Source organism: Lagopus muta, chromosome 6 (genome assembly GCF_023343835.1).
Source record: "Lagopus muta isolate bLagMut1 chromosome 6, bLagMut1 primary, whole genome shotgun sequence".
NCBI classification, from domain to species: domain Eukaryota; kingdom Metazoa; phylum Chordata; class Aves; order Galliformes; family Phasianidae; genus Lagopus; species Lagopus muta.
In genome coordinates, this window is record NC_064438.1 from 29,384,287 (window position 1) to 29,408,684 (window position 24,398).

Below are 24,398 nucleotides of genomic sequence, written 5' to 3' on the forward strand. Positions count from 1 at the left end.
CATACAGGTGTTCTTTATTCATATGGTTTCGTGAAAGTAATATATTGAAAGATCACGATTTTTGTTTTTATCTGTGAAATACCTATGATAATACATTCCTGATGAGCTTTCAGAAAGTACATGTGGCTTTGGGAACAGTTTTCTTATGGCTGAAGTATGGAAATATGGCAGTCAGTTTGCTGGGAACCTTCTTATATTAAGATGGACTGGATATTGAAGAAGCTTAACAGGAAAGGCTATAGGGAGCACGAGAGAATACAAGATGGATAAGACCTAACCTCACGTTAGCAGACCCAGCAAGTTTCTTCTGCACGTTTCATTAAAGAAGTGAGGAGGACTATGAAGTATATCTATTAAGCCAGTTTCTGAAATCAGTGTTAAAAGTAAAACTTACTGGACTCTTACACAGGTTATTTAGCAAGTATCTGCTAAACTACACCTTTTTAAAACTTAAACCAATATTTTTTGTGTTTAAAATTTCAGCAAAGCCAAGGATACCAAAATTGTCTTGTGTGTCACAAACCTGAGGATGACGGATTCAGAAATAGCATTTCTTTTTTAAAAAACGTTCTTGTAGTTCTAAGTAGGAACTGTTTGACAAACTGGAGAAGCCTGACCCTAATAAAAAAGAATGTACATGCCAAGGGCATAAATGTAACATTTGATCTTATGATAAAGGATATATACAAATGTCCCAACAGTATTCTGTAAGTATTGTGTACATAAGCAAAGGGTTCCCCTTAAAATTCACTCCTATCTACTGGTTCACTCAGCTTTTTTTTTTTTTTTTTTGTGGGAAAGGTAGCAAATAGAAGAAAACAGTTGGAGTTGCTTACAGACTTGTACTGAATTGTTGAGTGTGGAAGCTGATTATGGACCCCAAAAGGCAAGGTTTGCTAATGCTGTGGCTCAGTATTGTTGGTGAGGTTTTCGTTTTACCTTCACCAACATAAATACCAGCTATCATATTCCACTTGTCTCACAGATTCAATCAACCCATGTATGAACATGAGACTTCTGAATCTGGTGCCTAATTTCTGATCAAGTCAGAGTCAGCCATCCCTGGTCTCAGCGTACCAGCTGTCCTTTGAGAGCTCTCTATTTGTATCCTTCTGCAGCTCATCCTCCCAAGCTTGTCATTTCCTCAGTACTGTGTGAATTTCAAATGTACCTGTCTATTAAATGACCAGGAAACTATGGTGACAATAGCTGTAATCCTTTGGTCAGTTGCAAGTTAGTTGTTCCTTCTTTTTTTATTTGCATTCACTGTTGACTCTGGGTGAGAAAAACTGGAAAACACAAGTGACACCCAGCACTCCTCGTGGTTCTCCTGTAGTGTAGCCCTTTGGTGTATGCTGGATCTTTACCTGTCATTATTGCCTGTTGGGAAAGTATTTTTCTTTAAAGAATGCTTTTTGAAGGGACAAGGTGAATTGTCTTGCTGAGTTCACAGTAACTTGGCAAATCCAATTGATTACTGTTAGAAGTGTGGGAAAAATTGTGCTAAGGCAGAATTTGTAGATGTGTGTATTCTTACTTTGAGGAGTAGGAGCAAGTCAGCTGCTTCTGCTAGCTTTGAGGTGATGGATTTCTATAAGACTCTCAAAGCAAATGCTTTAATTAAAAAAAAAAGAAAAATTCTCAGTTACTGTGAAAATGGTTTTCACTGTTTGTTCAAGAGCTTCCCAGTGTGGAAGAGCAGTCTTCAGTGGTGCAGATGGATGGTGGGAACCCAAGCTGCCATGCTAAGCAAATGATGACTGGACTGAGATCAGGCAGAAGAAATAATGCAGGAAAAGCTGTTCCTTCTGTGACAGGGGTAGTAAAGGATCATAGCATACAGGTTTTTTTAAGTACTGACTAAAAAAAATTGTATTTCTGAATTTAATTAATAAAGAGTCCATTAAAGACATCCCCCAAACATTAAAAGCAAGGTAGAAGACAGTGTCCTTATGAATTTAGAATAAATTCCGTATTTACGGCCTGCTTATGCATAGGCACTGATCAGAGTCTCTCTGATTGATAAATGTGGGTAAATGGTTACTTGGATTGAAACTTCCTCTGAGGAAAACAAACTCAGTATTGTCCCTTCCAACTCTTATGTTGAATGAAATGCTGATGGTAAATTTGAAAAGCCAAACTGAATAGAATTTACTTCTATATCTGGAAAGTGAGATATTTGTGTTGATTTTGGACTTCTGAGACAAAATTTCTTTCAAACAGGACAGATATGAAAAACTGTACGCAGGACTTTTTGTTTCTGTTTTTTTGTTTGTTTCTTTTTTAAGCAGAAATTAACTAAGGTGGGTTTTTTTATTATTATTCCTGAGAAATTATTTTGGAATATAACAGGTAATATGATTTTATTTTGGTCGGTTTATCCATATGAGTTTTTAGGAGAAAAGGGAAAAGTACATAGAAGCCCATCTTTGCATAGAACAAAAAATATCTGTGAAATTCATAATGCATCTTCTATAGAGATCTGTAATCAGAAAAGTAATTCAGGAGATGCCTTATGCAAGACAGAATATTTGTCTTGTACAGTTTGATTTCCTTGAAGGCAGTGGTACCTTTGAGACTGTGCTGCTTTTGGCTTGTTGTTCCAACAACTTCTACCAGACAAAATGTTCTTTGGTATTCAGTAGGAAAAAAAAACCACCAAGACTTGTTTTATTCTTTATTATTGTACTAAAGAATAGCAGTTGTTGTTGTTGTAAGGTTGTTTTTAAGATACATTTTTCTCTCCTGATTACTGGTGAAAGAAAGTAAAGTGCCAAACAAAGCTGTGGGAGCAGAAGAAAGGAAAGCCTGGGGTGATTTGTGTGAAAATGGATTCAAAGGATAAATCTTAATTCTGGAGAATAAACTTGAAGGAAAGATGGAAATCACTTTTCTGCCGTTTAGAGATGAAAAACGGGAAACAGAGCTCATATTAAATGAAGGAATCTTTTAGAAGGAGAAAAAGACTTAAGGGAAACATGTCAATGTACTGTTTTGAAAATATTGTTAAATTCAAATAAACTTGATGTAAAAATTGAAAAAACAGTCTTTCAGCACCAAATAATGCTATATTGGTTGGCTACTTTGCAACACTGTATTTTGCACAATGGGATAAATGTGCAGAGAAAAGCAGTTTTCTAAAAGCTCCCCAAGTGTTCCAGGCTGTAGCAACCAACAGATCTAATTGTTATGAAACTGTGGTAATTTAATGAATGCATTTGTTCTGTTTTTAAGGGTGCTTCAAAATATATCTATCGATAAAGTTTTGCAGAAAAATCTGTTTGGATTTCTCTAGTCTAATTCTGCTTTCTGTTTCCTGGGAAAAGATTCCCATATGAGTGAGCTGTACATCAAAGAGTGGACAGAAAGGTAAGAGAGCTCGCAGCTCAGGAGTGCTGAGAATCACAGCAGGTCCCATGGCTGCTGTGAAGGTAACCAACCAACCAACCTGCTCTGGAGGCGACTGCATGTCCCACAGAACCCAGCCGGAATTCCTGCCTTCTGACCTTGCACTGGAGGATTGGGTAACAGGTGTCAACTTTAGAAAAGCAAAATCCCTGCCATCTCATCTTACTTGAGTTATTGTGTAGGCATACTTTAAGCTGTGGAGGATTTGATATAAGATAATTAATGAGGTGGTTTTGTTTGCTTTTGTTTTTCTCTTCTGGACATAGGAGGTTACCCTCACCCCCCTACTCCTCCCAGAAAAAAAAAGCGTGGGTGAAGTCATTGCATTTAAACACTTTAGAACACTTCTATCTCTTCTAAAACCACTTCTTATTTTATTTGCAGTGACATTCTTTGTGCCGAAGTAGAGCTATTAGTAGGATTTCTAAATGAGTTATATCAAGGTCCTTAATTATCAAATGGAAGCATAAAATGAGTGCAGTCTTCAGTAATTCATAATTCAAGGACAGTTCAGGAATACAAGACAAAGCACATCCTGTGGGAAGCTGCAGGACTCCAGGTGCAGGTGCTGATTTCTCCGCAGTCCTGGAAGGCCACAGAGCAGGATCAGCAGGAAGCAGCCGGAAGTTTCCTGTGTGCTATGTCTGCTTTTAAGCAGCTAAGCTTAAGCTAAGGGAGCAAAGAGTGCTCAGAGACATATTCTTGTTTGCTTTCTTTAGGAACAACAAAGAGTGGGATGCAGAAGCATTTTCCAGCTCCAATGAAAGCTTGTCTGTGTGTACATAGGAGCAGCTCTCTTGTTCTTTAAGTGGACTTTCTTTAAAGAAAGCAGAAGAAACATCAAGTCAGATCCAATTCCTAAGTATATGCTTGCTAAGGCGAGGGTTTCTCAACATAGCTGTAATGTGACATCACTATAACTAAAGATAATGCACCAAGATGGTGACTTATTTGAAAAATTCCATTGTGCTTATAAGCAGGGTTTTTTTTTTCCCGTACCTCCATTTTCTGTGCAACCAAGACCTGTAAGTTTTGCCTGGATCACATTCCCTGCTCAGGGACTTGGAGGATCTCCTTGCTCCAGGCCCCTTGCACCAATGCAGTGCAGTGCAAACTGCTCTGGACTTCTGCTTCTATACTCTGCTGGTTTCCAGAGAAAGGTGCAGCAGAACAGAAGACAGGACCTTTCCTAATGCAAATCAAAGAATGAAAATCTGGATTTATTAGGCACCACAGGAGTTTTACCAGTGGTTCTGGATTCAGCATTCCTGTTCAGCCTTTCTTGCTCATCTGGCAAGGTACTATTATAGTGCTCCTACTGGTGGGGTATACTGCTGAATGCTGCTCATCCTCAAAGGGATTTCTGGAGGTGTCAAAATACAGCCTAGAATTCCTGATGTTTTGCCCTTGACTTGGCGCAAGCCAGTCAGGAGAACATAATCTGTCTTTCACAAGAAAAGAGCCTATCTGTTCCCCTAACATGTGGAGTTAATATGTTTGTTTGTCCTGATCTGAGTAGTGGAATCCACCTTAAATATTTTGTAAAGAGATGCTACTTCAGGTGAGTGCATAAAGAAAATGTAAAATATCAAAGACCAGTAACTAGTTGGTGTTAAACAAAGTTGTGATTTATCATCCTCCCTGTAAGCCAATGAAGGTAGTGCTTTGGCTGCCTGTTTGTGTAGCAAAATGCTGCTGAGAAGTATGAATAGCAGCAGGGAGGCAGCAGCGTGGAGAACAAGTTTCCTGCATTTCCCCCTCATTTGTTTTTCTCCTTGACTGGATTAGGGAGAAAAGGATAAACGAATTCTGTTGCTATGGTGACCGTGTTCTGAGTATCGAGACAACTTGTCTAAATGTGTTTTCAAGATGCTGTAATCTATCTTGTAGGATTAAAAAGCACAGTTTGGAGTGCTTTTCTTGTTGTGCTCTGTTTAAACAGTTTTCTCTGATTGAGTCTGTCTCCTCTCCCTCCCTCTTCCCATCATTCTTCAGATAAGTCTCTATCATGGAACGTTTTGTTCCATATGTTTTGTGACATATTCCCAAAAAGGCGAAAAAGAAAATTACATACTTTCTCTGCTTCACTAGTTCAAGCTTCATTATGAGTATACCTGCCACCTGTAATAATATTTCAGGTTCTTTAATATTTGATGATGTTTACAGAAACTCATCTGTGAGAAGAGGACTGGAGGCTCGTGGCCTGATCTTCTGCTGCCACCCTGCTGAGCTCATTGCAGTGCATGGCACGCGCTGCAGCAAACAGCCGTGTTGGTGCTCAGAGGGCTCTGATGGTTGGGCTGCTCTCGGGTCCTGTCCCTGGGTGTGCTATTGCTGGAATTTCAACGGTCGTTAGAAATATTTATTTTTTCCCTGAGCATTATAGGTAAGAAGTTTGAGAATTACAGGTTGGTCACAGCACTGCGATTAATCCTCACATCCTATTTGAATGTAGAAAATAAAAAGGTGGGGTGGGGATAGAACGTTAGGTAATGGCACTCTCCAGTTACAGTTCCTTACTAACAGTCAATAGCCACGTAAATAACAGTGATCTCAGGGTTGGTTCTAATGAGTTTACTTAAAGCAGCCATTCAGTTCTGCACAGGTCAACCATGACGCCGCGCGCGCAGGCTGGACCCGCCGCCAGCAGGAAAAGCAACTCGCCCGCTCTCTGCGTCCGCCTGCAGCTCTCGCGACCGCGGTGTCTGCGGGCCGTCGCCATGGCAACGGCAGCCGCGGCCCGGGTAACGCCGGCGGCCCCCCCGCCCTGCGGGGAGCACGCGCACCAACGGCCGCCCAGCGCGCGGCGCTGCAGGCGGTGCCTGGGGCTGCTGGGGCTGCTGTGGCGAGCAGGGCTGTGCGGTTCCTTTTGAGATGTGTGCAGTTTGGCGGGGATTGTTTTAGTCAGTAAGCACTTTTGGATGCTTTGATTGCCCTGCTGCTTTGTGTTTGTACTCGTATAAAAGCTGCGTGTTTGAGCGGCGAACTGGAGCGCAGAAAGATCTCTCAGCGTTGAATTGTTTGAAATCTGTTTAAGCTACACCTGAAGTAGGCTCGAGTTGTTTTACTAACAGACTGTGAGCTTGGAAGGTGGTGGGTTTTGTTTTGTTTGTGTCGTCAGATGGTTGGTTTTTGTTTGTTTGCTGTTTTTTCCCTTCAGGTTTTAGGTCCCAATGGATATGACAAGGGGGAGCTTGGATAAAATTTCACAGCCTGCATGTAGCTCAAGAGCTTACCCCAGCTGCAGGCATTTAAGTGTCTCTGTGGAGTTACTGGCACCAGAACCTTTTTTGCCAAAGGTAATTCTTGTTACTTTTAGCTGCTTCCTTTTTTCTTGTTAGAACATTGAAGAAATGAAGTTCTGCTCTCCTAGCTTTGCAGAGAGTTCTGGGGTTTGTGGCTGTGCAAAGGGCTGTGAGTGCTGGCTGCTCCTTCTGCGTGCGGAATGATGTTTCATTTGGTTTTTCTAAGTCATTAAGATGGCTGCAGAAAGGTCTGTTCAGCATTGCAGTCTGGGGAATTGGATTGTATTCTACTGTATGCCCTCAAGTTGCAACAGTGGAGATTTGGGTTGAATATTAGGAAAACTTATTCTCTGAAGGAGTGGTCCGCCACTGGAAAGGGCTGCCAGGGAAGTGGTGGAGTCACTGGTCCTGGAGGTGTTCAGGAAACATCCAGATGTTGTACTGAGGGACATGGCTTGGTGGGAAATATTAGTGGCAGGTGGATGGTTGGACTGAGTGAACTTAGAGGTTCTTTCCAAACTTGGTGATTCTGTGATTTTATATATTTAATCAGATTACAAAATATATTCCATTTAAAGTTTTTTTGTTTGTTTTGTTTTTTAATAAAAATCATAATATTCCAAGAATTGTAGATCAGCTCCAGGAATGTAATAAATTCCGTAAGAAGTAAGATGTTTGTCCATTCTCTGAGGAAACTGGCAACTGGGATTAACTTAATTTTGGGAATAGTTTTATGTGATACAGTTTTTAAGATGTAGGGACTGAGACTTGAGAATTTGAGATTTAAGTTGATTTACTTAAGTTTATATCCCACAGTGTAGTACTTGCATTCATCCAGCTGCTCTAGGCATCATGCCTAGATGCTTCATAAATGCATTAAAATAATTTTTTGTAGGTTCGCAGTCAGATTTTGAGGATACCATCAGATAACTTTGAGTCCAAGTTCTTAACCTAAGCATCCTAACCAATTCCATGAAAATTGCCATCTCTTGAGACTGATGAATTAGATACAAGCATATCAGCCTGTTAAAGAGGAGAAAGAACTCAATAGTATGAGCAAGAGGTGGAGATGCTGCCTGGTGCAGAGTGCCCACAAGTGGGAAATGAGTGAGGCTGTTGTATATACAGACTGTTTGGCTGTATATACTGGTTGTACTGTGCCGTAGCAGAACTAGTATGCATCTTCAGAGTTCCTTCCTAGTCCAAGAGTCTATAAAATGTTGAGTCTAAGAAAACAAATTCACTAGTGTGATATCTAAAAAGCAGAACTCTCATCTGAATTTTTTGTTTAAGTGCTACTTTGAGTCTTGAGTAGAAGCATTATTAGCCTTTGTAATGATATGTGATTAGTGTGATTATCTCCCTCTTCCCCCCTAAGGTTTTTGTTTATATGGTAGTGATTGATTTGTATTTCATAGGTTGATTCATCTGTCAGTTTGGGTGTTAGTCATCAAAGAAGCTTGGAAGACTGCTGTCTAGAAGAAAACAAAGGTGATGGTGGGGGAGACCTGTGATATCAAGGAAGTAGAGAGCATGACTGTTTTTCAGGAGTGCGTGCTGAATCCCAGCGAGTTGTCTGGTGTGGGAAAGCTTTCAATTTCTTTGTGATGTGACTAGACTAAGTACCATATATTTATGGTTTGCATAAAATTCTATGCAAAAATTCTATGCTCTCTAGAGCATAGAGAGCATTGTATGCAAACAAGTGAAATTCCAAAAGAGAAAGGGGGTCATGGTGTCGCAATTCGTGCCTTCGTTATTTTGAGTCTCATCTTTGAAATACAATTGTAATAGCTGTGATAACGCAGCATATGCCTTGTGGCATCTGAAACTGTGGCCTGCACCTGGTTGGTGGTGTAAAAAATTGGAAGAAATCATATGCATTTGTTCCATGAAACCATGATAGAAAGTATTTTCAATGAAGTGTTTTATCCAACTTTTCAAAGATAATGGTAATTTCTGCTCCTGGGTTAAACGCGAGCTCAAGTGTAGTAGTAGGTAACTTTTTCTTTCTTTTTTTTTTTTTTTTTTTTTTTTTTCTCCTTGAGAGAGTTGTTTACCATAGAATCTCAGTGGCAATCTCACACTGACAAAAAATTTGTTTCCTTAGTTGTTAGTGTTTCAAACACTTGAAAAACTTCTTTCACATCTATGTAATTGTGAAAGGCTTTCTCCTGTGTTTTTCAGGATATGTCTCTAACTCAGATTCTGGAGATGAGACACAGACTTCAGTATTTTGTGAACCTTCCCAAGGAAAAATAAGTAATGCAAAAGAAGGTATTTTCTGCTTTATGAAGTGTGTTGTGCAGTAAATTTCTTTTATGTTAATTTTCATGTGAGCATTCTTCGAAAATATTTATGCATTGTCGCATTCAAGAGGTTATAGATTATTTGTTTAAAGGTTATTTAATTTGGCTATGTGGTAGTGTCTGTGTACTATGTAGATTTGGTCAGTCTACTAAGGAAGTAGAATCCAGTGGTGGCTCTATCTAGTGCAGCAGTGTCAGTCATCTCACATGATAGTCTTTGCTTCAGAACAGAAATCACGTAGAGTTCAGCTTCAAACCTTCACTTAGTAATTTAGCTCCAAATCCATCTGCAGCGTTCAGTCCGGTTGAAATAAGTGACTGATTACCTTTTCTCATAGGTGCTTCCCTGGAGCTTGGCTAGTTCTGTATAACTCGCTCCTTGTTATGTCACTCATCTTTTTTTTTTTTTTTGTACCATGAAGTAGACTGATGTGTTACGGTGAATGTTTGGGGTCAAATGCACCATTTAAAGCTTTTGACCTATAAACATTAGAAAATGAAAAAAGAATGCAAGGACTCAAATTTGAAAGTCTGTGGGATTGGAGCAGCGCTACAAATGTGTCTTCTGGTATTGAAGCTTTTCTACCAGAAAAGGGAGATGAGTACAAGGATGCTGTAGGAAGAGAAAAGGCTAAAAATGAACAGAAATAGAAATCTGCATGTTTAAAAAAAAAAGTAACGAAACAAAAATGCATTTTGATTAAGTAATGATAGTTTCTATAATATTTCACCATTTCTTGTCAAAGAAATATTGTCTAGAACCAGTAACAGATTCTGCTTTATTTGAGATAGAAGTCGAGATTAAATCTCCTATAACATTTAGAAGAAGAGGTATTACTGTCTCTCTCAACCCCATAATTATTTACTTTAATGAAGGACATTTCAACATGCATTTTAGTAGCTGTCATGAAAGAAAAACTTGTTGAGTTATTCTCTTATTTTGTCTGCCACTATAGTTGATACTTTGGAAATACAGTCACTCTTCTGTGAAGTTTAAATTAGTTGCCCAAAGTGGGGTGTTCTTCCCCCACCTCATATTCGGCTGCTACAGTTAAGAGTTTGATTCAGTAATCTTTTACAAAGACTTTGTTTTTCTCTGCTTAAGAATTATTGTGCTTTCATCTACAGTTGTTATCAAGCTACTTGTACTGTGGGTTTTTGTTTGTCTGTTGTAAGTTGAAGTACATCAAGCTAACAATTTAAAATCTAACCTGCAGCAAACTCTTCCAAGTTATTGGATTCTGAAGAGGCAGAAGGAGATCCTCAGATTCAAGCAGCTATACGGAAAATGAATAAGCTTGACACAATACTGGCAAAAAGACATGTTAAAGAGAGAGCAGTTAAAAAACAAGGCAAGGAAATGAGAGCAAAGCTCTGGGAAGAACTTAAGGTTAGAATAATACTATGTTCTAGTTCTTAGGTAATCTGCTTTGGTACTTTGTCTTATTAGAGCAGCTGGAGATGTTTCCTTGAAGAAGACATGAGAACACCACAGCACAAATTCCTTTACATTATTCCTGTCATAGCCTCTAGCAGTTAAATGTTGCTTTAAGCCTTAAAACATGACTTTCAGTATTTCCTCAGGAGTTAAAATATTGTATATTTTTCATAATGTAAGTGTAATTTGCTAAAAAGTCAGGGTTGTGGTTGGTTTCAGTGCATCTCATAGTGTCAGTGCATTTGGATGAAGAGCTGTATATCTATTAGGGAAATGCTTTGTAGAATGTGTCTTCATGAAATAGTGCAGATTAGAGGCCTTGTAATTTCAGGAGGTGTTCATATAGCCTCAATAGTAAAATAAACTAAAAAGTAGATGTTAAAACCTAAGGACAAAATTTTTTGTATAACATTCGTTAGACCTGGTAAGCAGAAGATTTTGTTGCAACTTTGAAGTATATATGTGCTAGTGTCCTTTATATTTATGCTTTATTTCTTTTAAATAGTCTGTCAGTACCATGGGAATCCATGAGGAGATAGAAAACACAAAACTCTTCTTAGCTTTGATCTCATCGTGGCAGGATACAGCTGGTAGGTAGGAAAGATTTAAATATGCTGAGCTGATGATTCTTTATTTTGATTAATGTTCATATTCTTGTTGGGTACAATTAAAAATTAAAAAAAAGATTTTATAAGTATATCAAAGGACTGGAAAGATAGAAGTCCAGAATAAGTAAAGCTTGTGCTTTTCAAGTCGGTGGCCAAGGATGTACGACTGAGAGCACTGCTACATTAAAATACTGAAAGTAGTTATAAGGAAAACACAGAGCGGAAACCTGTTGAAAAACTTGGATGTCTTAATTGTTTTGGAATGTCTGGGAAGTAAGTCAGTCCTGCCCAGAGCAGTGGTGGAGTCACTGACCCTAGAGGTGTTGAAGGAATATTTAGGTGTTGTGTTGAGGGACGTGGTTTAGTGAGAGCTATTGCCAGTACAAGAGGTATGGAAAGCCTGTGCCTTTTCAGAAACTGTTAAGAGAAGAAACAAAAGTATGGGACCCAATGATGATACTAACTATGTAAGTCACTCCAAAACGGATGCCTCTTGTTTATTTCCATGGAAGCTATGGTAGATAGAAGGAGCAGAATAACACTGACAGACCAAACTCTCAACTACAAAACAGTATTTTTTAACATAGTCACCACCATTTGCTTTGCATTTTCATATGCAATAAATACACAAGAGCCTGCATGCTGTGCTTGTAAAAATCTTCATGGTTGTGTGGAATGTTGCTTGTCTTTCATGTTGCTGTTGCCACTGCTGAAAGGTACCACCAACTGCCTTATTGTGATGGCATTCCCTGTTTGGTCTCCTTAAGTGTTCAGCAAGTGTTAATGAGTGGCAGTGGGTGCAGTTTTTTCTACATGAAGGGAATCAACTGTACCCCTTTTCTTCACATGCACTTCCATGTCAGATGCCATTGCCCCTCTGCTGCCAAGCAGAATGTTGGTGGGAAGGTTCAACTTTTACTGCCGTACCACCAATATCTGCCTCTGACCACGTGGAGCAACGCAATAAATTAGGAGACATTACTTCTGGAGTATCCCTTGTATGTGTTTTAAAACACTGGAGGAAGGTGCGTGCGTAGCCATGGTTCTTGGAATGTAGTTTAAAGAGTAGAAAAAGGAGTATGACTCATTTAACCTAGCTTTGGTACTGATTATGTTAAATTCACTTCCAAGAGCTTAACTTTCTTAGCATGGGAGAGAATTTGACTAAAAAAGATCATCAAATAATATAAGGCATGATTCTAAAGATGGAACATGAACCATAAAATTACCTTAATCTGCTTTTATTTTTCTTCTCCCTTGAAAATTCTAGGAAAGAAAGTTCAGGATAGATGGCTGTTTTAAAAATTGAAACTACATTAGACATGCTGTCAAACTATTTTCAGGAAAGAAGGAACAGGAAGTCAGATAATTTTTGTGTTTCAAAGTGATATGAAGACAAAAATACTCTAAGTGGAAATGAGCACTCTGATAAGAATCAGTGTTTGCATTTTAGTCTGTTATCTTATAGCAGATAGACTAAATATAATCATTTCCATCTGAAGTAAGAATTAAAAATCAACAAAATTCCATGACAGCATCAAAGATAGACAAATGAGTAAGGATTGAGTTCTTGCACTCAGGAAAAGGTAAACAACTGATCAGTGATACAGAGAATTGTGGAATATGATGCATAACAAAAAATACATTCAAATTAGAGAATACTATGTAAAACTATAGATGGAATAGGCAAGAAAAAGTTAAATGTTACTTAGAAATTTTACTGAGTCAAACCAGCATGATTCTGTTGCAATTCTACAGCAAATGGTCTAAGCGTGTTTTGAATTATCGCTAGTTTTCTTCAAGAATGCCCAATGGACGTAAAATAAACAAACAAAAACCATTGGTTATTAAAATGTCTTCCATTTTATTTCTGTGCCTGGACTTTTACTGGGGAAGGCGCTGGAATGAACCGTAGGCATCCTGCACAGCGTGTCTTTAGTGGGGGGTGGGAGAAACAAAACCAGATCGTTTGTGTTTGCCAAAACTGCCTAAGAGCAGTTTTAAAAAGTTTGAGTACTTCTCTTGGTGCCAGGATTAAGTCGGTTGTCCACTTTTTTTTTGTCCCTATCTTCATCTCTGAACCGTGGTAGATAAGGGTTTCTGGTCTGAAATGGTTGACAGGAAACAGAACTGCTTTTTATTTTTTTTCATGTTGGGCAGAAAACGAGAATTAGAGGACTGCATGGATATTGCTGAGCAATAATCTGAGCTTGTTAATATATGTGCAAGTGTGTGCATAATAACACTGTTAATATGTGGTCAAAGCATGTCAAAACAAACACCACAGGACAACTTTTCTATTCTAAATTTCAGTTATTAAGGGAAAAGCATGGAATTTAAGGATGATAGTTTAAAACTCTCCAGTAGATGTCAGCATATAGCAAAAAACAGCAGAAAAGCTAGACTATTTTTAATGATCTCCAACCCTTAAATGCTTCAATTCCTCTCTTATTTCAAAGCTGACTCCTAATGTGAGATCATATGTGTCCTGTGCATCTGGCGTACCATAATTGCAAAGCTCTCCTTAGTTTGGATTTATATTTTTCCTCCTTCTGATCTTTGTCTTCAGTTTTCTGTAACATGCTCATGCTTTACTTTTCAGGCTTTATTTATTTAAATGTCTAACAATTAACTGCCAGCCCTGACAGTTGCCCTGGTTGATACTGAAATGGAATACAACTCATTTATTTTGCTTTCAGGGTTGCAACTTGTCAAAGAGCTACATTACATAATTTATATAGAGGAGCTATTTAATTTCTGCTTTTAATGTGGCTCTGAAATTAAACACAAATTTTAGGATACCAAATCAATAATAACTAATGTGTCCCAGCCTGCTTATGATGCATAAGCTTGACAGACACACATGACAGAAATGTAAATAGGGAATTAATTGGCCTTACATTCATTCCTTGTGCTCTGCGTAACAAAATCTTGCTGTCTGTAGAGTTCATTAAACTGCATTATTACAGATTATTGTTTGGTTTTTTTCATCGTGAGAAACATATTTGTCATATATGACATTTATAGTTATTTTCAATATGAGTCTTTTTCTTTAAGTGCCAAGCTCTTAGACTGTAGTTTGATACTGTTAACTTAGGCTTCCAGTTGATATATGTTTGTTCCATGACTTATTTTTTTTTTCCTTGGGCAACTGAAACAACTCTTGCATGCCTAAGATGTATTTGAACACTCCTAGACTATACCCCTGACCTAAGCCACTTGGAAGACAAGTAATTCATGTAGAGGCAGACACCAGCTGTGAAAATCTGGATACTTTATTCTCATTTGAACTTCTTTGTGACTAACCACATGGTGTCTGTGGAGGCTTTGAAATATCCTGGCCTTGGGCTGCAATTTCTATTATGTAACTGTCACATATGTGCTTCTGTACGTATATTCATTGGTTGCTCAAAACTCGAGGCGTATGAAACAACATATATATTCTGTTATGTTGTTATTCATGAGACACTGCCCCTTTTTTCCTTTTTTATTTCTTGAAAAATGTAGTGGTGATATAATTTATCCAAGTACCTTATTAACTATAATGTAGGAGATTTTATAGCATGATATGTATGATACTAGGTCTTCTTTAATTGAATTTTACTGAAACATTTCTTTTCAGATCCCTCTCATGTTAAACAGGATGAAACACATGCGTTGCTATTTCACTCACAAATTAGTCCAGAAGATTATGCCTTCCATAAAACCCAGCGTAATAAGGGTAAGCTTCATTATCTGGCAAAACAACACGTACAGTGGGTGGTTAATGAAGACTTGGCTTTTGTAGCTGAGCAGAAAATCAGAAATTGGGCTTAAACAGAAGGCTGTTTAGCAGAATGGCAATAATATTATTTATTTATTTATTTATTTATTTATTTATTTTGGCAAATGACAAAATGGAGGAACTTCTTTGGGGTTTACCCAAGCATTTTATTCAATATGCTAAAAACCAAAAATAATACTTCCAAGTTACAATGTTTTTTACTGTAAATTGATAGATGTACAACATTCATTGTAAAATATGTCATTTTTTAACGAAAATTTGTAAAAACTTGTATTTGTTAATCTAAATTGCTGTAATTGTTCATTCATTAACTTGCATTCAAGAAATCATCTAAAATTGTTTTTGTATACATTTGCAGCTGCTCTGTAACTTTTTTGTAGTAAGTGCTTTCTGGTAAAGATCAAACATCTATGCTCATTATGTAGCTATTACTTGTTTTCATGCACTGTTTAGAGGTATCAGGCACTGGTGTTATGGTGATCAATATTTAAAAATGAATAGAATTGTGCTTTTGTGTCTCTGTTCTTTCCATACTTGAAATTGAAGTATGTGTGGTTGAGTAACTTCTCACTTGTGCTGGCATAAGAAGAATGGCTTCAGCTGCCGTTGCTATCAGCTTTGTTTATTTCTTTGTCATCTACCATTGCATGCAGGGACATATCTTACTGGTGACAAAGACGACAAACATGTGATAAACAGATGTTCATCAAGGTTGAACTGTTGTTGGCAACAGAATCTAAAGTGCGGATGCTTTATAGAATTTGACTACGTTTTAAATTTTCCTGCTCTAATATGATCCAATTCCTTGATAGATTTAAGGTGTTATGTGGTAACATTAAAGATATTTTGGGTTGTTTTAAGTAAACAATTGTGCATTTGAACCGCGTCAGGATTTTCTTGATCATATCACATACCTCAGTCCATTAGAGTTTACTTATGATTTATTGTTATGATTTGTTCATAGTGGTAAAAGAACGCACTGAATTCATTTTTATATCTTTGAGTTTGCAGTCTACTCAGTCTGCAGAAATATTTCTTATGTCAAGTGTAAAAGAGTGAGCTGCTAGAATCTGGTGATCCTTTATAATCCAGCATGTTAAATTGAGGTTATTTTTGTTGATGAAATAGTCCACTCCGTTTTTTATTCCTCTGCTTTCCCGAGATGTACCGTGCATACTTCTCAAATAGGTTTTGAGATTAAGAATTTGATTGTATTTGCTTAGTCTTGTTATTTAATGTGATAAATATTTGGTGGTTGTGAAAGAATTGCTGTCTTAGAGCTAGTACAAGTCTCTGAATAACATACTAGTGCTCATAATTATATGATAGATAGAAATCCATTGTTGAAAAGAAGAACCTACATGAGAAGTTGTCAGAACATCATTAGTTTTAATTGTTACAAATAACGTATGTGGCTGTTGGTTCAATAGCTGTACAATTCCATGAAGAGTTTTATTTTTAAAGAGTTTTTTATAAGCTGTGTTGTAATAATATCGAATATATCATCTGCTCTTCAGCTGTTCTGTTTGAAAAAAATGTAATTGTTATGACTCCGGATAGTTCTGTGGTCTCCCAGAAGTTACTGTCTGGTTTTGTACTGATGATAAAACTGGAACAATGATGGAGTTCGAAGGAATGCCAGGGCATTTATAACCACCATGTTTAACATTCTTGAGGTTAGAAATCCTGGAGTATTTTGAGCCTTCCCAGTGTTGTACGATCTCAGATAATAAAAGCCTAAAAATGAGACTAGGCTTGTCTTTGATGATTGTTATCTCTTTTAAGTATAGCTATATAGTTTATGTAGATTATGAAAACAGCTTATCAAAATTTTAGGTCTGTTGACTTTACAAACTGGTTAAAAATTTAAATTAAATTAACGTTATTTTAGCTCTGATTGAAAGAGAAAAGGAACAATTATAGCTTAGCAGTTTTTTCCCTCCATCTTCAGATTATCCAAGTGAAATTGAAACAAACAAACTCCTGAATCAAGCAGAAAAAACAACACAGAATAAAAGTAAAAGCAGTCAGCATTTCATTAAAAAGAATGTAGAGGTAAGCTTTAAAGGAAAAATCAATAATATTTCATTAAATGTTAATGAAAAAGTACTGTCAGCTCTTCTGGTGACAATTGGATGACTTTATCGGGAATATTAAAAGCTAATTAGAAGTAAATGAAGATTACGTTACTATTAACATTACTATTAACAATTGTTGCTTATGGCAGAAAACTCTGTAAGATAGATTTCATATTGCATGCTCAAAATTTCACAGTAGGCCTAATACTGCTTTTGTTTATTTACTGTGAAGTAATGGAAACTGAATTATTCTGCTTGTGCCCAGCATGGCTTCTTTTGTGGAACTTCCTAAGAATTCCTTTCTTTAAATATATTTATGATTAAGTTACAGGAAGCTGTCCTTATGTGTAGATGAGGAATAGATATACAGGTTATTTATGTACAGCATGCATGGAACTTTTAACTTAAAGAAGGCTGACTTCTGTCAGAAAATAGAGGCCTTGACTTTCAAACTTTCTTTGCCCTGAAGATAAGTATCTATAGATTTTTGGTTTTTTCATCTAGCATTACCTCCTGTCTGTGTCTATAATCTTATGTCAAAGACTGACATAAGATCATACTTTTATTATCTGTCAGAGAGATAATTTATATTATGATAAAAAAAAAAATCAGATGTTAATTTCATGGAGTTTTAAAATATTGTGTGAGCTATTGCAGTTTTAAAGGTTTTATTATTTGTGTGGTTGGTTTTTTTTTTTTTTTTTCTCCTCTATTTAAACATTTCAGCTAGCAAAGGATTCAGGAAAACAGGTACCTATGCTTGAAGGAGAAAGGAAAAGGTTAATTGAACTCTTGAAAGATACAGAAGATGAAAGTACACTGCAAGATCTTGAGGTATGAGTACTGCAATTTATACTTTCTGGTTGTATTTGGTTTATTTTTACTGTAAATCTAAATTTGATTTTTACTTTAGTCTTATTGTGAAGTAATCAACAAATACATGAGAGCTGAACTGAAAAAAAAAATCTGGGTTGTCTTCCTTTCCCCCCCTTTTCCCCCCTTTCCCCACTTTCCTTCGTTTTCTTTCTACTATTTGGAATTTCTCAGGCCTGAAATAAGCAAACAGATCTTTCAGAAAAAGTTAGAAACAGGTGGAAGGAGCCATAGAAACCCATTCAGAACAGAACATGGCCTATTTTTTATGTACAGTACTTTGTGTGTAAGGTGTCATGTTGCTGCATCTCAGTCCGAGTGCTTAGCACTACTGTCTCTGGTAGAAGGTTCAGCAACTATTTCCAAAAAAACCTAAAAAAATCAAACCACAAAAATCAGGGTTTTCTTGGGATATGAATTTCAGGATGCAGTAATTGGGGAAATATACAATGGTGAAGCTTATGGTTGCTTTTAAAAAGATGACTGTGACTTCCAACTCAGTCTGTCTAAAAAGTATATAAAGAAGCCAGAAGCCTACTTTAATATTAGACACCTATGTTATAACATAATGTTACAGAGCAAGCAATGCATGTCTGCATATTGCACTAGATAGGAAAAGCTGAAGTATGTAGAGGTAGAAACACTTTTCCTTATAAAGCATAATGAAATGTGTGATTGCCTTAGCCATCACTGTGTCAAGGAAACTGTGCCACAGAATGGTTCCCAGTAATCTGAGCACATCAAATACTCTTTTGATCTCCTCATTATTAGTAGACAGTCTTTATTGTTTACTCCTTTGATGTAAATGTCAGAGTGGTAGAGTTGTTGGGGATCTTCATATGTTACAGAAGTTCTCATGATGCATCTAGTGTAGGAAGATAAAATTTTGTTTGAAAAATGAATCAGTCTGTAAACCTGTGCTATATTTCAAATGTATGGGGTATTAAACATGCTAAAGAGAAGTATTTTCATAGTAGGATCATCCTGAATACAAATTTGATATTATATTTAAAGAAAACTCCACTTTTATAAGTAAGGAAAAATGCTGGAAAAATACTTGCTGTGTTCAAAGAAATTATATGACCTTTAAAATTTGTTTTACCTTTAAAAGTACGTTGCTTGAATTCTATGTACTTTGAGTACTTAATATGTTATGAATTTTGTCACAGTACGTAAGTGTGCACTGAATCACTGCCCCTAAGATAGGAACTTTGTGTGGAAAGGGCAACAAAAAATTTAGCTTAAGCTTCTGTTTATATTACTGAAATGATCTGGAGTAAATTCTTTTGCAGTCCATTATTTTATTTTATTTTTTGTTGTTGTTCCATCTTTCCATATTTTACTCTTATTTTCTGGTAAGGCCATGAGACATCCAGGAGGTGCTGTTCTTCATTACTCATTTCCAAAACATGGCTAAAATCCATTTTTAGAAATTGTTTCACACATGAGTTAAAGGAGTAAGCTCATGTAAGGATCAAAATCTTTAACTCAATCTACTTCATTCAGCTTTTGAGTAAGAAGAAAATATTGGTAGAGAGCGGATTTTTGATTCGTCCTTGTTTTGGTTGTATTTGTCCTCATGTTGGAAAGGTTGGTGTTTAACAATACTGTCCCTTCTGTTCTTTTTTGAAAGAGTTGATCTTTCATAAATGTTGACATTTAAATAAGTGATAATCTTATAAATAGGCTTCTGCTAGTAAGCATTAGAGCTTTCTGACTTAAAGAACAGTGGTTGCTGTTTGTGATTACTTTTTTTTTTTTTTTATTAAGAATTTATTGGTTTACTGATTGCAGAAGTCTTCTCTCACAGTAGGTGGCTATCAAGCTTTCTTTTTCTTAAAGCTGGTCACAAATTAGACAGGTATTTGTTCCAAATAGTGCAAATTCTGGCTAGCCCTTTTCTGTGCTCCAATTCTTAAGGCTCCAAGACAAAATATGACATTTTTCCAGAGTTCATATCTGGAATGTGTCACTGTTCTTTGGACATGGATCTATAGAGCTCGTACTACTATATCAGTTATTAAGTAGATCACTACAGAAGGCGTTTATTGCTGTAGGTTCTTGATATAACAGACAATAGCAGGAATGGTAATTTGTGGGTTAGTCTAGTCACTGCTAGGTTACCTCTTTAAAGAAAATAGCTCCTAGATTTACTGCCAAGGTAGAATAAAAGAAAGGATAATACGTAGCTTCTTGAAACCTGGCGAGTTAAGAGAGAGATTCTTTTTCTGCTACATTTGAATTATATTATGTCTGAGTCATTTCTTGTGGCTGCTTTATAGCAAAGATCACAAGAAACTTATCAGTTGATGAGTAATTTAGACTGCTCCAAGCTGGCCCAGCAATGCAACTGTCCAACTGATGGCCACTTTTATCTTACTTTATTCTGACTTTTAAAAACCTGGTCCAACTGCATTGGCCAAAGTAATATTTTGGAGGGCTTCAATCAGTGCAGAGCTGGGCATGCTGTATTAATTCTTCTGTATAGTATAATGCAGATTAGGTAACTTAGTCTGACTTGTACAAGTAAATAAGCCAAATATCCAAATAGTACTTCTTACTTAAATAAAAGTGTTTTACGGATATTTGAAGTATTTTAGAAGTACGTTTTCATGCTAATAGAACTGTTAAATCAGCAGGGGTATAATTTGTTTCAGATGTTACATAGTACTAAGCGCCTACTGCTGTTACAGAAACATTCTGAGTTAAGACGTTGGAAAAAGTGGTAGGACAGAAGCATATTTTCCAAGACAAATGTTAAATCACTGACCATCTTGAAAGTACAGAGAATGTTTAAGTCTGTTTTACTCTGGAGTAAAGTGGCTACTAGATACTGCAAAAAGGGGGTGGGAGAGCGTGAGAAATAGACATTGAGCACTAGCTACAAAATTGCACCTGGGTTCATAGTCTGTCTCCTTCAGGGTCATATGTGTGTTTGACTGATTAGAGGATGGGTAGCATGACACAAGTTTAGCACCTCATTCTACTTTTGTTTGATTTTGTTTCACAAAGACAGAATGGAGGTAATTTATGGCAAGTGTTTGGGGTGTGCTTTTTTTTTCTTTTTTGTAGCCAGCGTGATTTAGAGTAATGAGGATGACCAGGGATGACCTCACAGTAGTGGTATTGTAGTTTGGAGCTGATATTTCCTCCCTGCGTGTGGATGCAGCTGCTCAAATAGTTAGAGGGTTAATCTGGAAGCTGTAAAGGAAGAATGGGCATGAATCCTTTGTAAGACAGATGTTGAAATCTTGAAATAAGGTGATGATCCTCTTCTGTTAGGATAAAGAAAGGAAATCAACAGTATGCTCTCTACTTCCCCCATCTCCCTGCCCTGTTCTTGTGAGGTTGTAACTGATGATTGTTTGGAATCAGGATAGAGATGTAATTTGCTAGTGAATAGTGAATAGTGGTTGTGCAGAGCCACTTTCCGGGGTGTGAGACAAGAGTACCAAGTTGCAGTGGATAATCAGTATCTACGAATATGTGCTCATTTGTTTGGGTTAAGTGGGACAAATTCACTCATAGTATACAGTTGTCTATACTGGGAACACATACTTGTGTTGATTAGTCAGGTGTTACTGCTATCAAGTGGAAGAAATTATGTAAGTCACTATTACGAAGTGAACTTTGCTTTCTACCTCTCCCAATGTTTCCGTGGTAATGTGCTGGATACACTCCAAGGGTGATGGTTACTGATCTCAAAGCAGTTCCTGTAGGAACTCAGATTTTCCTGCGGATGTCTTATTTTGTTCTTTGGGCATGCAACACTCACATTGCATTTCACATCTTTAGTTTGAGATTTGACTCCAGGCAGTTTCTACCATAGGATCAACCTTTTCAAATTTAATTCTAGGATTTCTCAGGCTTTTTCTCTTCCACTGGCATGCATAAGCCTTGTCCTTGGAGATCTCCAAAAGCTTCTTGGACATGGGTCTGGGCACTCTCCTCTGGGTGATGCTGCTTGAGCAGGGGTTGGGCCAAATGGAACCAGAGGCCCTTTCTCACTTCAGTCACTCCATGATTGTGTGTTTCTTCTTGATTTTTTTGTCAGATAGAAAGTTGCTGCGCTTTTAGTTGTAGCTGCTGATTGTGTTTCTTTGGCTTGCGCAGTAGTATGTTGCTTCCAGCTGCTTCGGAGGATAATAGAGAGCAGTGTATTATGTTCCACTTCATTGGACTTCTGAATGATTTTTAGCATGTGTTGCTATGCAGGTGTGATTGGGAATGTAAAATAGATATGTGATTGTTTATAGAAAGGGTGTCTGTCTGTGGTTGATGCCAGAATTTATTTCTGAGGTGAAAGCTGACTGGGCAGCTTGCCAATATGTTGTTTTTCAGAGAAGTTGAGACTTCTGTGACTTGCATTTGTCTTTTTAATATGTAAATATATTTTACTGTTTGCTGTGTAGTCAATTCTTCGTCCCTTGTCCAACTTCAGTTGTATTACGGTATTCCCAGAATAATACTTTTTGTGCAAACAAGACATAACTGAATTGTCTTAGGATGATGTTTACCAACAGTTTTAGTACAGTTTATGAGAGCTTCTTTTCTTCCATATTAGCTCTGAAAACATGAGATTATTGCATACTTTTTGCATGTTTTCAGTCTTAGGATTGGTGAATCTACCTCTGTCAAACAATTTACTCTGAATTTCTGTCCTTTGCACTATCTTGCAAAGGCGTACACCACCTCCAAAATAGATATTCATGTCATTGGCATCAAAAAGTGCTGCTTGTGTACAGCACCAGAGAGCAAGATCTGTGTGTATGTTAGGCTGTGGTAAACTCTTATTCCTTAAAGATGGAGCTGGGACTCCTACATTCAACAGATGCAGAGTCTACAAAAAGAGGGGAGTCTGTATCCATGAATGGAAGCTATGATAACTTGCTGGCATGTAAGCTGGATAAGATACTATACAGTGAAACGCATCAATAAGGTAATAAGGTAAAGGGGTTAGTTATCCAAAGTGCTTTTGTTGTATGTAAAGAGAACTTGATCGAAAGTGTTGTATAACCTCCAAAGAACGGGTGGGGAACTTGTGGAGCTGTCTGTTTATTCTCTGACTGGCTGGTATAGAGGCAAGGCACCTGCCTGTAAGCACTTTTATTTCAGGGATTCTACATGGCTAGCCAGTGAATATGTGGGTTTTGGATTTATTCATATAAAAGTATATTAACTGCAGAAATCTGTTTTGGTTAACACAAGATTTTTTATTTTTTTATTTTTATTATTTTTTTTTTCCAGTTGCATTTGAGCAATGCATGTAGATGAGTGTACTTTCTAAAAGTAAAATGTAACAAATATATATCTTTAAGTCCACCTAAGTTGCTGCTTAGTTCTATTTAAAAATAAAGAAATGTGTACTTCTAGTTGGTGAATATCTGCTCTAGGATATGCTTGGTAGAAGAATGCTGGCAGAATTCAGCTATATAATGAGATAGATGAGAACTTGCACATTGTCCTTTAATGCAGTTTATTCAAAAAATAAATATGCTTGATGTGTAACTGCTTTTAAAGCCTGTCTCCTTTGGGAATGAGGATTAAATATTTCCTGTATCTTTCAACAGGACGATGTATGCGGCTGGCTAGCACCAGGAGAAGGGTACACACCTGAACCGATGGAATTTCATCACCTAAATGAGATAGACAGGAAGCTTCAAATACTACTGTCTAATGGTGATTATTCTACAATTTCCAGGTCTTGCTCAAATCCTCCAAGCCAGATTTATCAGGTATATTACAGAAAAGAGCTTTAACCAAGAAATTTGATATGCAAAAATTGATATTTTGGATATTCAAAACTGCAAAATGGCCGCTGTAGCACATTATCCATGATAATTCTTCTTTGCAAATTAGAATTTGGTTTCTTGTCTCAAGATTTCAAAAGTGAACTGAAAGATTAAACAATTATTAATAAGCAGTGTTGAAGACTTTAGAAAGTGGATTGAAATTGTCTTTTTTTTTAAAGGATTTTTGTCTTTTTCCCTTTCCAAGAGTAATATGCTTAGAAGTCTCAGCCTTGAGAAATATTTCTTTGAATTTTGCACATAGAAGACCACATTTTCCATTGTTCTAAGAGTGTTGTTCATGGTGTATGATGGGGGAAATAACTACATAAAATACTGTAACTCCTGTTTTGTGCTTATTTGCACAAAACCTGTTCACTTTATTAAAATGTACAGTTCATAGCCAGAACAAACAAAATTTTAACATTTTAATGCCAGTTTTGTATTGAATTACTTGTGAACCTTATTTAGGTTTTATTTGACCTGAAGCAGTATTTTATGTTGTTGTAAGTTCCACAGGAGCCATAATTTGAAGCTGGTCATTTTCCTCCTCGCATTTAAGGTATGAAACAGCATCTCCCTCTAGTGGTTAATCACTCACGCAAATTTAGTTGTTACCCACGTGGGTGCTTCAAGTTCACGGACCTGAACTAGATGAAGACTGCTGGATCTTGAGCTTACTGATAAGAGGCAGCACCATGAACCTGGTAATACTGCTTGTGATAATGAGTTCTTTGGGAACATTTGATCAGAGTGATCGTTATTGCACTCTTTATTTCATACTCTGAAGTATTTGAACAGAGAAACTTGCACTTATGTATATACTTCTTGAAAAGAGTACACTACTTTTTTGAATAGTATCAGAG

The 24,398-nt window shown here is 37.0% G+C and overlaps 1 protein-coding gene across 1 annotated transcript in view; it reads left to right on the top strand.

The window, feature by feature from the left end:
* Positions 1–6,208: 6,208 nt before the first annotated feature.
* The window catches only part of FSIP1 (fibrous sheath interacting protein 1), a 73,753-nt gene continuing 55,563 nt past the window's right edge, over positions 6,209–24,398 (top strand). The window contains exons 1-10 of the mRNA XM_048947459.1: positions 6,209–6,315; positions 6,569–6,707; positions 8,072–8,144; positions 8,841–8,930; positions 10,180–10,352; positions 10,906–10,990; positions 14,631–14,729; positions 16,744–16,847; positions 17,597–17,704; positions 23,314–23,478. Coding sequence (XP_048803416.1) covers positions 6,582–6,707; positions 8,072–8,144; positions 8,841–8,930; positions 10,180–10,352; positions 10,906–10,990; positions 14,631–14,729; positions 16,744–16,847; positions 17,597–17,704; positions 23,314–23,478 — 1,023 coding nt within the window. The 5' untranslated portion in view covers positions 6,209–6,315; positions 6,569–6,581. The remainder of the gene's footprint in view (positions 6,316–6,568; positions 6,708–8,071; positions 8,145–8,840; positions 8,931–10,179; positions 10,353–10,905; positions 10,991–14,630; positions 14,730–16,743; positions 16,848–17,596; positions 17,705–23,313; positions 23,479–24,398) is intronic.